This window comes from Notamacropus eugenii, chromosome 1 (genome assembly GCF_028372415.1).
Source record: "Notamacropus eugenii isolate mMacEug1 chromosome 1, mMacEug1.pri_v2, whole genome shotgun sequence".
In the NCBI taxonomy this organism is placed as follows: domain Eukaryota; kingdom Metazoa; phylum Chordata; class Mammalia; order Diprotodontia; family Macropodidae; genus Notamacropus; species Notamacropus eugenii.
In genome coordinates, this window is record NC_092872.1 from 618,660,720 (window position 1) to 618,675,424 (window position 14,705).

The 14,705-nt window shown below is 36.4% G+C and overlaps 1 protein-coding gene across 8 annotated transcripts in view; it reads left to right on the forward strand.

Annotated features, from left to right (window-relative positions):
• The window catches only part of KAT6A (lysine acetyltransferase 6A), a 152,175-nt gene that overhangs the window by 130,704 nt on the left and 6,766 nt on the right, over window positions 1-14,705 (forward strand). For 4 of the 8 annotated variants that reach the window (XM_072635076.1, XM_072635077.1, XM_072635082.1 and 1 more), the window contains 3 exons: window positions 5,986-6,217; window positions 7,320-7,916; window positions 9,804-10,110. In XM_072635076.1, coding sequence (XP_072491177.1) covers window positions 5,986-6,217; window positions 7,320-7,916; window positions 9,804-10,110 — 1,136 coding nt within the window. The remainder of the gene's footprint in view (window positions 1-5,985; window positions 6,218-7,319; window positions 7,917-9,803; window positions 10,111-14,705) is intronic. The other 4 variants (XM_072635079.1, XM_072635080.1, XM_072635078.1 and 1 more) reach the window with 3 other exon arrangements.

Consider the following 14,705-nt stretch of genomic DNA (forward strand, 5'->3'; position numbering starts at 1 on the left):
GAGTACTAATATTTTTACAGAGAAATAATAAACAATTTGACCTCATTGAATCTCTTATAATTGATCTTTAATGTTTACTTTATGTTTCTTCTGGGTGTTATATGGCAAATTTCTCCTTAAATTCTGCTGTTTTTGTCAAAAATACTGAAAGTCTTTTAGTTCATTAAATATCCATTTTTTTTTTCCATTCAGGATTAGTTAACTTTGTTGGGTAAATTTCTCTTGGTTGTAATTCCAGCTTTTTGCTATATGAAATATAGTATTTTAAGACTCGTGTTCCTTCAACGTAGTAGCTGTTAGATCTTATGTAATCCTTATTGTAGCTCCATGATATTGAAATTGTTTTTTTTTTCTTATTGCTTCCAATAGTTTCTACTTAACCTGGGAGCTTTGAAACTTGGCTATGATATTCCTGTAAGTTTTCTTCCTGGAATCTCTTTCAGGTGGTGATCAGTGGATTTTTTCTATTTCTGCTTTGCTTTCTTGTTCTAGAACTTCAGGGAAATTTTCTTTGGTAATTTTTTTGTAATATTGTATCAAGATTCTTTTTTTTTATCTTAATTTTCAGGTAGTCTGACTATTTTTATATTATTTCTCCTTGATCTGTTCTCCAGATCAGTTGTTTTTCTGATGACATGTTTAACATTCTCTTCAATTTTTTTCATTCTTTTGATTTTGTTTTATTATTTCTTGGTTTCTTATAATGTCATTAGCTTCCTTTTGCCAAAGTCTAGTTTTCAAGGAATTATTATCTTCCTTAAGTTTTTGATTCTCTATTTCAAGTTGGTTGATTTTCTTTTCATAATTTTCTTGATTTTCTTGGATTCCTTTTTTTCTTCTGATTTTTCCTTGATCTCCCCCCACTAGTTCTGAACTCTACAAGTTTTTGATGTGTGTTTAGAGCTGAGTACCAGTCTGTGGGCTTATTGCATTTGGAGTTTCAGTAGATTGCTGCTGACAGAGAAGCTCTTCTCTGTTGTGTGTCAGTACTTCAGGCTTTAAATTGGACAGGAAGCTGGAACTAACAGCTGTGATTCTGCTTCTCTGTCCACCTTGGATCTATGACCTGGAAACTGAATGGTGGGCACCAAAATGCCTGTTGACACCTATTACTATGTTTTGTACACAATTCCCCAGTATGGATCTGGGACCTCCTTATGCCTCAGTGCGCATCTTCTCACTGTGCTAAAGTGCTCTCTGCATACCCTGGAGCTTGTGGTCAGTCCTTGACTTAAAGTCTGTCTCCTCATGCTCTTCATTTCCCACGTAGCTGTGCACTATTAGACTTCTCCATTATATCCCTGGGAACCTCATCATGCTGCAAGGTCATGCCAGCCTTGGTACTGAGATTTCATCAGCGTCCTCTTACTTGGTACTGCTTTGATTGGAAGATGAAACATAGAACTTCCCCCCTAAACTCTCCATTTAGGAAAAGTGCTCAGACTAGCCATCTCCTCATTTTCCATATAGCTGCACATCTTTGGGTTGCTTCATCAAGCTCCTACTCCCGTCCTCACACTGCTCAGCTTCCTTTTATGTGTTGTTTTCTCCCCATCAGATTGTAAGGGTAGGGATTTTCTTTTTCATATTTCTATCATCAGTACTTACAGCAGTGCCTGGAACATAGTAGGCACTTAGTACATGTTTATTGACTGTGTTGATTGGGCTGAAAAAATGACTTTCTGTATCAGGATTTGATCTAGCTAATTTTCTAGTTCTGAGTGTGTGTGTGTGATTAGGAGTGGGGCAGCCATGCCACACTTCTTCCTGTTACCCAGCCATCTTTTATTAATGTCTTGTTAATTATTATATCTCTTTTTGTGCCCTTGAGTCATGGTAGTTTTTGCCATGAATACATAAAAACCATAATTAAAAAAAAAATTATTTACTTTTACTTTTCAACATTCACTTCCATAAGATTTTGAGTTCCATATTTCTCACTATCTCTCCCCTCTCACTCCAAGAAGGCAAGTAATTTGATATATGTTCTGCATATATATTCATATTGAACCTATTTTCACATGAGTCGTGTTGTAAAGAAGAATTAGAACCAATGGCAGAAACCATGAGAAAAAAGAAACAAACAAAAAAAAGAAAAAAGAGAGAGAGCAAATAATATGCTTCAATCTGCATTTAGCTTCCATAGTTCTTTTTCTGAATGTGGAAAGCATTTTCAATCATGAGTCCTTTGAAGTTGTCTTAGGTCCTTGCATTGCTAAGGAGAGAGAAATCTATCAAAGTTAGTCATCACACATTCTGGCTGTTACTGTGCATAATGTTCTCCTGATTCTGCTCACTTCACTCAGTTTGAGTTCATTCAAATCTTTCCAGAAAAACTATAATTTTGTTTCATGAAACTATTAGATGCTTCTTGTTTTTCTTCTTTCAGGCTCACTATTGTTCCATAACACATCAGTAACTCAGATGTTGTATTATTTCTTCATTAGGGGTGTTCTTTATTCAGGCTACCAATGCCCAAGTATTTATTAATTGTCAACCATTTTGCAGGGACTGTAGTAGCTGTTGAGGAAAGATTAATCCCTGTAGGGAGGACAAATGAGAGAGAGACAGAGACAGAGACAGAGAGAGAGAACAAATGAATGCAAATAGAAGGTATTTTGTTAGGGAGAGTGGTAGCATTTGGGAGGATCAGGAAAGGCTTCTTGTACAAGATAGTACTTTAGCTGAGTCTTAAAGGAAATTAGGAGTTCTAAGAGTGAGGGAGGAGATGCAATGTCCAATGAGTCTGGAAAAGGAAGGTTTGAGCCAGGGTTGTGAAGATCTTTAAAAGTGAACCAAAGGAGTATATATTATATGGTAACAGTAGTGCTCAAACATTTTGGTCTCATTGCCCCCTTGTAGTCTTAGAAAGTAATGAGAACCTTTTTATACTCTTAAAAATGATTGAGGATTCCAAAGAGCTTCTGTTTATGTGGGTTATATTTATTGATATTTGCTGTATTAGAAATTAAAACTGATAATATTAATTTGAATACCAATCCATTGAAGAACAATGATAAACTCATTTACATGTTAACACAAATATCTTTGTGAAAAAGAACATTTTCCAAAACAAAAAACAAATAGTGAGAAGGGCTTTGTTTTACACATTTTTCTAAGTCTTTTGTGTCTGGCTTAATAGATAGGTGGATTCTCATATCTACTTCTACATTCAGTCTATTGTGATATGTTGTTTTGCTTGAAGCATATGAAGAAAATCTGACCTCAAACACATATGTAATTGAAAAGGAAGGATATGTTAATAGGAAAATATTATATTTATGTTTTAATATTGTTATGAACATAGTTTTGACTTCATGGACCCCCTGAAAAAGTGCAGTGCTCAAATCACACTTTGAGAGCCAATATCCTGGAAGTGATAGAGAGCCACTGGATTTGATTAGGAGATTGACATAGTAAGATCTTTATTTAAGAAAAATCATTTGGTAGCAGTACTGATGATAGACTGGGCTAGGGAGATACTGGAGGCAGGGAGACCAACTAGAAGACTTTTGCCATTACCTTGCTGAGAAGTGATAAGGTAGTTATATGAATAGAGAAAAAGAGTTGGATTTGGAAGATTCTGGGGAGGTACATACAAATGACAAGATTTGCAACTGATTGTATACGTGAGATGAGGAAGAATGAGTACAAATTTGGCAGACTGGCAGGGTGGGTTATGCCTTTAACAGAAATAAGAAAGATTGAAAAAGGGAAGGGTTTTAGAGAGAAGTGATAATAGTAACATTTATAATGCAATATAGGATTTGTAAAGCACTTTACATACATTATTTAATTCATCAAAATAATTAATTTTTGGACACATTGAGTTGTCTCTGGGGCATCCAGCGCGAAATGTCCAATAGGCTGCTGGTAATGGCAGGACTGACTCTTAGGTGAGAGACTAGGGCTGTATATATAGAAATGGGAATCATCTCCATAAAGATGATACCCTTGGAAATTAATGGGGTCACCAAGAGAAAATATAGAGAAAGAAGGGAAGAGGGCTTAGTAACCCTTGAGAACCCAGAACCTTGAGGAATTCCCAGTTAGTGATTATAACATTATTGAAGAGCCAGCAAAGGAGACTTAGAAAGAGGAGACCAGGAGAAAACAGTGTCACAAAATTCCATAGGGTAGAAATTACCTGGGAGGAGAAGGTGGTCAAAATTGTCAAATAATAATAGTTAGCACTTATATAGCACTTTAAGGTTTGCAACATTTTAATATTTTAATTTTTTCCTCACTTCCACCCTGAGCAGGAGATATTGTTAATATTCCCATTTTTAAGTTGATAAAACTGAGGCAGACAAAGGGTAAGTGATTTGCCCCAGATCACATAGCTGCTAAGTGTCTGAGGCTGGGTTTGAACTCAGGTCTTCATAACTGTGGGCCCAATATTCTATCCACTTTGCCACGTAGCTGTCTCTGTTATAGTAGATAGGCTGCAAAAGAAGAGAACTGAAAAAAACTAAAAGATTTGGTGATTAAGACACTATTGCTAACTTTGGAGAGAGAAGTTTTATTTGAATAATGAGGTGGAAATCTAGATTGAAGAGAGTTGAGTAAAAGAAAGAAGAAAAAGTGAAAGCAAAGAGTGGAGATAGGTTTTAATAGTTGGCTGAGAAAGGGGAAAGCTATAGGATTTACCTTAAGGGATGGCAAAATCTAGTGAAAGTTTCTTAAACATGAGGGAGAGACTTGATTATCCTTGAAATCCCATATCAAATGGTCTTAATTGGAGAAGAGGGGTGTGGAAGAGGAGATGTAGGAAACTTGAGAAGGGAAGAGAAGGTTTGGAATAGTTTCTGTTTGAAGTGAGATAGGGATTCAATTCAGGAGGAAGAAAATAAACGTTGTGCTGAATTGAGCATCATGCTGAAGTTGGGAAAAATGAATTTATAATGTACCCCGTTAACATGATTGTAAGACTTCCTTTAGCTTTGTTTAGCATCCTGTGAGTAGTAATAGGGGAGTTGGACAGTAGAAGTAATTTAGGGCAGAACAAGATTTGACAAGAGATCCAAGTTTGATAAAAACTGAATTGCAGTTACTGTACCTTAAAATGTGTTATTCTTTTGCTGATTTTATTCTTTATTCCTTTGAATTTAGACTGACTTTTTTACATGAAGTGAGTCCTAACAACCTTTGCATCACTGAAGTAGCATTAGCCAATTTAGCGCAATATTCACCTAGTTACAAGGAACTTTACTAAACCTCATTATGATTTTATAACATACTTTCATACCTCTCATACCAGTTAATAGTTTTCTGTCTTATATTATAGCTATTTATGTGCTTATCTTCCCTAGTTGATTATAAGCTTCTTGAGGACAGAGTCTATCTTATTTGTCTTGGTTGAATTGTCAGCTGGCAACATTGATTGAGTGTCTTGCTTTATGAAAGATGCTGCTTTAAGCCCTCCTGGAGATGAAAAGTATAGGTTGTGGCTTGTGCTTCAAAGAACTTATATTCCTTGGAAATTTGGTGAGAGAAAATAGAAACGTGAGAAGTTAGCTAGCCCTACAAGTAGAGATAACATCAGTCACAAGGTCATGTAAAGTTAATACTGAATCTGTTACAAACATTGAATGTTATAGGAGCTGAGTATGGAGACATCACTGCACTTGGGGTAGTCTGAAAAGTACATTCAGGAAGGAGTACTAGAAGCTGAGTCTGGAAGGATGAGTAGGTTGTGGATAGGTAAGGAAATCAGGGAAGGCGAGAGAGTGTGAACAGATGTGTAAAGCTTGTTCAGAGGACAGTGACGGGCCTTCATGGGGTTGTATTTGAGGGTACAGTGCTCCTCAGGTGCATTTCTTGGACTTCTCATTTGGCTGGCTGTTCCTTTCTTTGTAAAGTAGAATGTGTGGAACATTCATCATCATTATCATCATTGTCATCTTTGCCTACATTTCTTCGTGGTAGGGTTATTTGTAGCTTTGTATTCATTGTATGTAGTCCACACATCATTGACTACTGTAGACTTTTTTCTGATTACAGATTTGTGATTATCCGCCGGGAAAAACTGATCCAGGATCATATGGCAAAGCTTCAAGTGAATTTGAGGCCTGTAGATGTAGATCCTGAATGTTTGCGTTGGACTCCTGTCATTGTCTCCAATTCTGTAGTCTCAGAGGAAGAGGAAGAAGATGCAGAGGAAGGAGAAAGTGAAGAGCAGCAGTGCCAGGAAAAGGAACTGGATTCCAGTGTAAGGGTATAAGCAAAGATTCTTTTCTCCCATTTGTTCCCCTCCCCTTCCCTCCCTTCAAGGTCAAAAACATTTTTGGAGGTATTATGTTACATTGGAAAGCATACTGTGTTTGGAGTCAGAGGACCTGGGTTCAAATCCTATCTCTGCCACAGTTTGCTGCTGTAAATGCAAGGGAGGGAGACTAGATAGCTTCTGTAGCCTCTTTCAGCTCCTAATCTGTGCTTCTGTGATTCCTATGTTTCAAGTTGTCATCAGTTTTTGTGATATATGATGAGAAATTTCATAATTTATCTTGGAAGTATCTGCCTAGCAAAGCTGATTTACACTTTCAGTGATTTAATAGGAGAACATTTAGGAAGATTGGTTTGGTACAGTGGATAAAAAGAACAATGAATTTGAAATCACAAAACATGACTTTAAATCTTAGCTCTGCCTTTTACTAACAGTAATTTTGGGCAAATTACCTCATCTCTCTGGACCTCAGTTTCTTCATCTTTAAAAAAAGGGGGTTGATAAGGATGATTTTTAAGGTTTCTTCCAGCTTTAGGTATATGATCTTACAATCCATATTTTGTTATTCTTGGCTACTGTGAACAAGATCATTATAATGTGTTTCTTAAAGAGATTTTATTTTGAAATTATAGGTGAACACCTAATTTCTGAGCAATGTAGGTTACTTTAGTAATTAAGGAAAACATTATGAATCTGAAAATTAGGCATAATGAAATTGGATAAATTTCCCTTGGGGTAAACTGTAAACTGATGAAAGTGTTTGTGTGTGTATGCGTCCATAGGTAGGTCATAAAATTGTGTAAGTATTTTGCTATTAAAAAAACGATTTCATTTTCTGGATTTTTAAATATATATCATACACCTTTTCAATTCTGTATGATTATGGATGCATTTTTAGTCACTTAGGTTCTGAATATCATATTAAATATCTAAATATTTTTAAAAGCTAGCTGTTACTTTTGCTTCCATTTTCTTTTTTTCTTAACAGCTTAGTTTTTCTTTCCTGCCTAAAAGGCAGGAGGAGGTAGGAGGTAGATACAACCACTAGGATACTGAAAAAAACTAACGAAGATCTTTATTTTTTTGGAATCAGATGACAAAGTCAGCATCTTGGGAGAAAAAAGAAGATTCATATTCAATAGAGAATGAAAAGAAACCAGATATTGCACCAGCTAATTCTACACGACTAAACAAGGAAGTTCTTCCCCTGGATAGCCTTCCAGCAAATAATCAGCCACCTCGGAGAGGCCGATGGGGACGAAAAAACAAAAAAATCCGGGAATCTTTTAGTGAGAAAGATTCTAAGCTGCCCTTGGAAGAAACACCACCAGCTCCTCGGGGGAGATATGGAGAATGTGAGGAAAAATCTGAGGCCTCCCAGGAACAGTTCACTGAGAGTGAAGAGCATTCGGCAGCTTTAGATGGGAGGTTTAGCAAAGATGAAAAGCCAGAAGTCCCCAAAAGGCGACTAAATGAAAGTCTGGAGATATGGCGAGGACCATTGAAGAAAAGCTCAGAGCCCCTCAAGTGCAGATTAGCAGAGGGGGGCGATAGACTGCCTCACCGGTATAATGATGGAGACAGAGCCATTTTGAGGAGCTTTAGTGAGAGTAGTGAAGAGGAGGAAGAACCTGAGAGTCCTCGGTCAAATTCACCACCTGTGCTTACTAAGCCTACATTAAAACGAAAGGTATAGTGCATTATGTTTCCTGTCTTCTAATTGTAGCCCAAAATGTGGATTTACCTCTTCCTGTAATATTGCAGGAGCTAAAGCATAAAATTTGTTGCATTTGTCTTTAAAATTATATGCATTTGTGTAATGTAGCTTCTGACTGGTCTTCCAGGCACAGATTTGGTATCTATGTGATGAATAAAGAAATGTTTCTATCTAACCTTCAGGAATTGGCTGAAAAGGTTACATGCTTATTTAAAAGCAGTTAAATAACAGACTTTTGGTTTGAAATTTAAAACTGTGGTTTGCAGGAGATTCGAAACACTTGAATCTCTTAGTCTTCAAGGGTGGTGTAGAGGTTTTTATGCTGAGACAGCAGAGCCAGGCGTTAAGTTAGGAGGAAACTGGGCAGGGCTTTTCTCCAGGGCTCTCAGAGGGTAGTGTGGCTCTGCCATTGTTCCTGTGTACCCCATTCTCCCTACTAGTTCCTTTTATTTTCTCCTTCCCTCAAGTGTTTTGATTCAAGCTTATTTAATAGAACCTTTTCTGAACAATGATGTATGGCAAATGCTTTTTCAGTAAATACTTCTCTGAACAATAGGAGCTGTGGCAAAGTTAAGGGCAAGCATTAAGATATGCAATTGTGTGTTGTGGTAGAAATGCCACCTAGAACCTGGTGTGGGTAAGCCAGAGTGTCTTCACCTCTAGGTCCATGTAAGTTTCTACGCACCTTTGTAGATGAGTGTCTGGTTCAGAATCAGGATGCCACATTCAGTCCTGGGTCCACCTGCTCCAGTTCATAACCATGTGGCGTGATTAATGTCATAGTGTAATTGTTCACAATATTTGAACATTATGTTTTTTAGGAGGGCTAAAATAGAAATTAAAGGAATGAAGTTCTGACTGGCTCTGGTTAACTACATGATCACAAACAAATTTCTTAGTTTTCATGTCTTACTTTTGTACTTTTCTCTAATTTGGAAGGAATGATCTACTTTACTTCTGTCCCTCAGAGGCTCATTAAAAGGCATTATTAATAAGTAAATGTGTATAATGCATTTTTAGGGTCTTAATAAATTGACACTAAATAAAAATTAGAATGAATATCAGTAATCACTTGTTACTATACAATCATATTCATTCTATAGCTGATGTCTTTTGTGACACACAGTATAACAAAATTGCCTTTATTTTTGAATAGCTTCATTATCACTAAGTGTATAAATTTCAATTTAGTATTTCTGTATACAGTGTTGCCTTTTTTCTAGCATAACTTCCTCTTTACAAAATCTGGAAGATTAATACAGATGTTCTATTAACCTTTTTCTTTCTATTCTTTTTTTCTGTTAACCTTCTTAAGTTCTGTAAGGCAAAATTTTTTTGTCCTCATTTGAATCTTGAGGCATGAAGAAGCTGTGCATTACCTTTGGGGGAGAGGAGAAATTTTTTCAGTGCTGAAGATCTCTTTCCATCTCCTAGACTATTCCTTCTCTTCTTCAAATAGGCTGAAGCAAAAGTAAATGAATCCTGTCTGATCTTTATGAGGATCATATGAGATGATGTGTAAAACACTTTACAAACCATAAATTTCAGTATAAATGCTATTACTGTTTTTAGGCATGTTCGTTTAATCGATTTAGTGGCCCTTCACCTCTGTAAAGGGTAATGTATGTATAGCATCTAAGTTAGGAAGAATTCATGCATTTTAGAAACATCTAGTGGTGGACAGTAGTTCTTTGCTCCCCCCCCTCCCCCAAATATGTATAAATACTGTGCAATTGGAGGGAGGAAACACACATCTGTATAGAAATGGGAATATTCCATTTATTAAATTGTCTTATTTCTGGTTCTGGTGGTTTGTTTTTGTTGAGGGTACTAAAAGAAAATTCTTTATTTTAAAAATAGAAACCAATTCTTCACCGGAGAAGGAGAGTCCGAAAACGAAAACACCATAATAGCAGTGTGGTCACAGAAACTATCTCTGAGACCACAGAAGTGTTAGATGAACCTTTTGAAGATTCTGACTCTGAGAGGCCAATGCCAAGATTAGAACCTACATTTGAAATTGATGAAGAGGAGGAAGAAGAGGATGAAAATGAACTGTTTTCCAGAGGATACTTTCATTGTTTGCCCTCACAGGAGGTCCTTAGGCATCGACCTTCTTCTAAGAGGAAATCTAAAGATGAAGAGGAAGAATCAGATGATGCTGACGGTATGTGTCAGAGAACTTTTTAATTATCCATTCTTATAATTTAGGGTATATAACTATCCTTAAAGAATTTTCAAAAAGGAGCCCTATAAATCCTATATTTACTATAAATTCTTTCACTGTTTATAAAAGTAAGACTTTAGAGACCCTCTAATGTGTCTCTTTGGTAATCCTTGAAAATTTGTACCAAATATATTTATCTTCAGTTTCTCACATTTTTCTACCTCTTTAAAGTACTTTATTCCCTTTCCATATATTATCTTTCTTACCCTTCCCATGGGTAATTTCACCCACTAACCTACTCTTCATGATTTGTTTTTATTGCTAGTTGGATTGTAAGCTGTTATCAAGAAAGTATTTTAAATGATAATGTATAGTGTGGAAGACTTTCTATCAAGTAAAGAAGGTAGTCTAGAACCTAGTCTAAATCCTATCTCCAAAAATCCCTTACTGAACAAAAATCTCCTGTTTTACCTAGTTGAACAAAATTTTCTGAGAAGTTATTTCTGTTGTTAGTCTTTTTAAACTGAACATGCTTCTGTAGTCTTTTGGCTTGGATTGGAATTATTTTTGCAAAATGATAGTTCACTTCTTGGAATCAGGCCAAGAATATCTTATTCTGCTAGACATTTTAAAGAATTTTAACTGTCCAAATTTTAGTGAATGTCATTAGCTTTCAATTAGTTTCTATTCAGTCAAGTTGTATTCCTCTTTTAAAGCAAATTAGATTTTAGCTCTAGCAAATAAGAATTAGCATTCTATATATTCTTTTTAATAAACAACACATAACAAAGGACTTCGTACAGAGTAGACATTGTGAGTAAATATTTTGAGAATGAATTAATATAAAGGATGCGTTAGATATATGAATTGTTTGGTTTACTTCAGCTTTATGGATTAGCATCAAAAAAATTGTTTTCTCCTCTTCCCTTTTTATTATTGAGATTATATGGATGGTATTAAGTAATAAAAATTAATATTCAGGTTAGCCAGAGTTGGCCCTGGAAAAATAAGAAGCTGCAAATTTGCTTTGGATTCTTTCTTTTTTATATCCTAAAAAATTTCTTTTTCTAATTAAATTTATTTTCAGTTTTCAACATTCATTTCCACCAGATTTTGAATTTCAGATTTTCTCCCCATCTTCCCCATTTCTCCACTCCAGAACAGTGTTTATTTTGATTACCCTCTCCTCCAGTATGCCCTCCTGCTGTGCTGTGCTCTCCACCCCACCCCCTCCTTCCCAATCTCCTTCCCAATCTCCTTCACTTCTATTTTCCTGTAGGGCAAGATATAATTCTATACCCCTTTGCCTATATATCTTATTTCCTAGTTGCTTGTAAAAACAATTTTTAATGTTCGTTTTTAAAGCTTTGAGTTCCACATTCTCTCCCTCCCTGCTCACCCTCACTAAGAAGGCAAGCAACTTGAAATAGGTTATGCATGTGTAGTCATGCAAAACACTTCCATAATGGTCATGCTGTGAAAGAGTAACTATATTTTCCTCTAACCTGTCCCTTCCTCTGTTTTCTCCTTTGACTTGTCCTTCACAAAAGTGTTTGCTTCCTGATTACCCCTTCCCCCAATCTGCCGGGCTTTCTGTTGGCCCCCCTCTCTTATCCCCTTCCCCTTGCTTTCCTGTAGACTAAGATAAACTTCTGTACCCAATTGTGTATATATTATTCCCTCCAGAAGCCAAATCTGATGAAAATAAGGCTCACTTATTCCCTCTCACCTTCCTCCTCTTGAGATAATTCACTACATTCTACCTCTCCCTTTCTCTTTCTCCCAGTACATTCCTCTCTACACTTAATTTTAGTTTTTAGATATATCTTCCCTTTATATTCAGCTCACATTGCATCACCTCTATATCTATATCGATATATACATATACATACATACACATACATACACATATACATATCTATACAAATATCTATCTATATATATATATCTATATATATTATTCACTCCAATTACCCCAATATTGAGAAAGAAGTGTGAGTTACAAATATCATCTTTCCATGTAGGAATGTAAGCAGTTCAACTTTAAAAAGTCCCTTATGGTTTCTTTTTCCTGTTTACCTTTTCATATATTCTTGTATTTGAAAGTCAGATTTTCTATTCAGCTCTGGTCTTTTCCACAAGAATGCTTGGAAGTCCTCTGTTTCATCGAAATTCCATTTTTTCCCCTGAAGTATGATACTCAGTTTTGCTGGGTAGGTGATTCTTGGTTTTAATCCTACCTCCTTTGACCTCTGGAATATCGTATTCCAAACCCTCTGATCCCTTAGTGTAGAAACTGCTAAATCTTGTGTTATCCTGATTGTGTTTCCACCATGTTTGAATTGTTTCATTCTGACTTCTTGTAATATTTTCTCCTTGACCTGAGAACTCTGGAATTTGACTACAATATTCCTAGGAATTTTCCTTTTGGGATCTCTTTCAGGAAGCAATCAGTGTATTCTTTCAATATTTATTTTACCCTCTGGTTCTAGAATATCAGGGCAGTTTTCCCTGATAATTTCTTGAAAGGTAATGTCTAGGCTATTTTTTTGATCATGGCTTTCAGGTAGTCCAATAATTTAAAAATTATCTTTCCTGGATCTATTTTCCAGGCCAGTTGTTTGGATACTTCACATTGTCTTCTATTTTTTCATTCTTTTGGTTTTGTTTTATAATTTCTTGATTTCTCATAAAGTCATGAGCTTCCATTTGTTCCATTCTAATTTTTAAAAAATTTTTTCTTCGGTAATCTTTTGGACCCCTTTCTCCATTTGACCCATTCTGCTATTTAAGGCATTCTTCTCATTGTTTTTTGGACCTCCTTTGGCATTTGGGTTAGTCTGATTTTAAAGGTGTTATTTTCTTCAGCATTTTTTGGGGTTTCCTTTAGTTTTTCATGATTTTCTTGCATCATTCTTATTTCTCTTCCCAGTTTTTCCTCTACTTTTCTTACCTGACTTCTAAAATCCTTTTTGAGCTCTTCCATGGCTTGAGACCAATTCATATTTTTCTTGGAGGCTTTGGATGCAGGAGCTTTGGCTTTGTTTTCTTCTTCTGGTTGTACGTTTTGATCTTCTTTGTCACCAATGATGCAAGAAAATACCTCTTCACTGAGAAAGTAAGAATCTGTAGTCTGTTTCTTTTTCCCTGTTTGCTCATTTTTCCAGCCAATTACTTGACTTTTGAACTCTTTGTTAAGTGTGGGGTTTCTGCTTTTGCAGTGTCTGCTGCCACCTTGGGGCTGGGACCCATGTTTCCTTCTCAATCAGGTGAGAGACCCTTCCCACTGACCTTTGAAGCTGTATTTGACATTTGTGAGTTGAGAAGTCTGGAAACTTCTGCAGACACCAGTGATTCAGTCCTCTAAAGCCTGCTCCAGCTCCATCCACCCATGCTGAACTGCGCTTCTCTCCCAACCCAGAGAGATAGACCCTTCTTGTCAACCTTCCAGATTATCTTGGGCTGTAAATTTGCTTCATTCTGTCATTTTGTGGCTTCTGCTGCTCTAGAATTTGTTTATAGAGTCATTTTTACAGATTTTTTTGAGGGGTCTGTGGGAAGAGCTCCAGCAGGTCCCTGCTTCTAACTCTGCCATCTTGGCTCTGTGCACACCCCCTGCCCCCTTATATTCTTAAGACTGATTTCTTAAAGATTTTATCTGATATTTATGTTCTCTAAAAGACAGTAGTCAAAAAGGGATGGGGATAGATAGACCTGAGATTTCAATGGTTCAGTAAATTCATGGTGGAAAAACTCTTTACCAGAGCAGTTTGGCACGTTGTCTGATGTTTACATCTAGTATTAGGTTTATCTGGGAAGTTAAGGGTTTTTGCCCAGAGTCTTGCAGCCAGTGTGTGTCAGAGGTGGGACTTGACAGTTTTCTTGGCATAAAGGCCAGCTCTCTGTCCATTATGGCACATTGCCTCTCACAGTCAGATGATAGTCAAATCATAGATTACCTGGTAATCTATTCCTGCCAACTCTTTAACTTTTCCCTCTTCACTATGGTGATCTTCTAGGATTAAGTTCCCTTTCAGTAAACCTATCTCTTAATATGTAGAGTCTAAATATTTAGTGCCTAAATTTTAGATACTGTCTTATCTCTTAAAGTACAGATTTTTTTCTTTACACATTTTTGCTTTTCCAGACAGCTAGGTGATGCAGTGGATAGTGTGTTGGTCTCTGGTATCAGGAAGACTCAACTTCCTGAGTTCAAATTTGACCTAAGGTACTTTAACTAGCTGTGTGATTCTGGGCAAGTCACTTAATAACCCCGTTTGCCTCAGTTTCCTCATCTGTAAAATGAGCTGGAGAGGGAAATGACAAACCAGTCTGGTATATCTGCCCAAGAAAACCCAAATGTGGTCACAGAGAGTAAGAAGCGACTGAAAAATGATTTAACAACGATAGTTTTTGCCTATTTTTCATTGTACAATTAAACACATATTCCTCTATTCAGCAGTCAGAAGACACACACACACACTCACACTTCAAGGTATGGATCCCTTTTCAGTTTTGTTTCAGCAAAAGTTTGTATCAAGAACTTTCTGGAAAGTTCTAAGGTCAAGAAACTATCTGAGGTAATAAGGATGGTG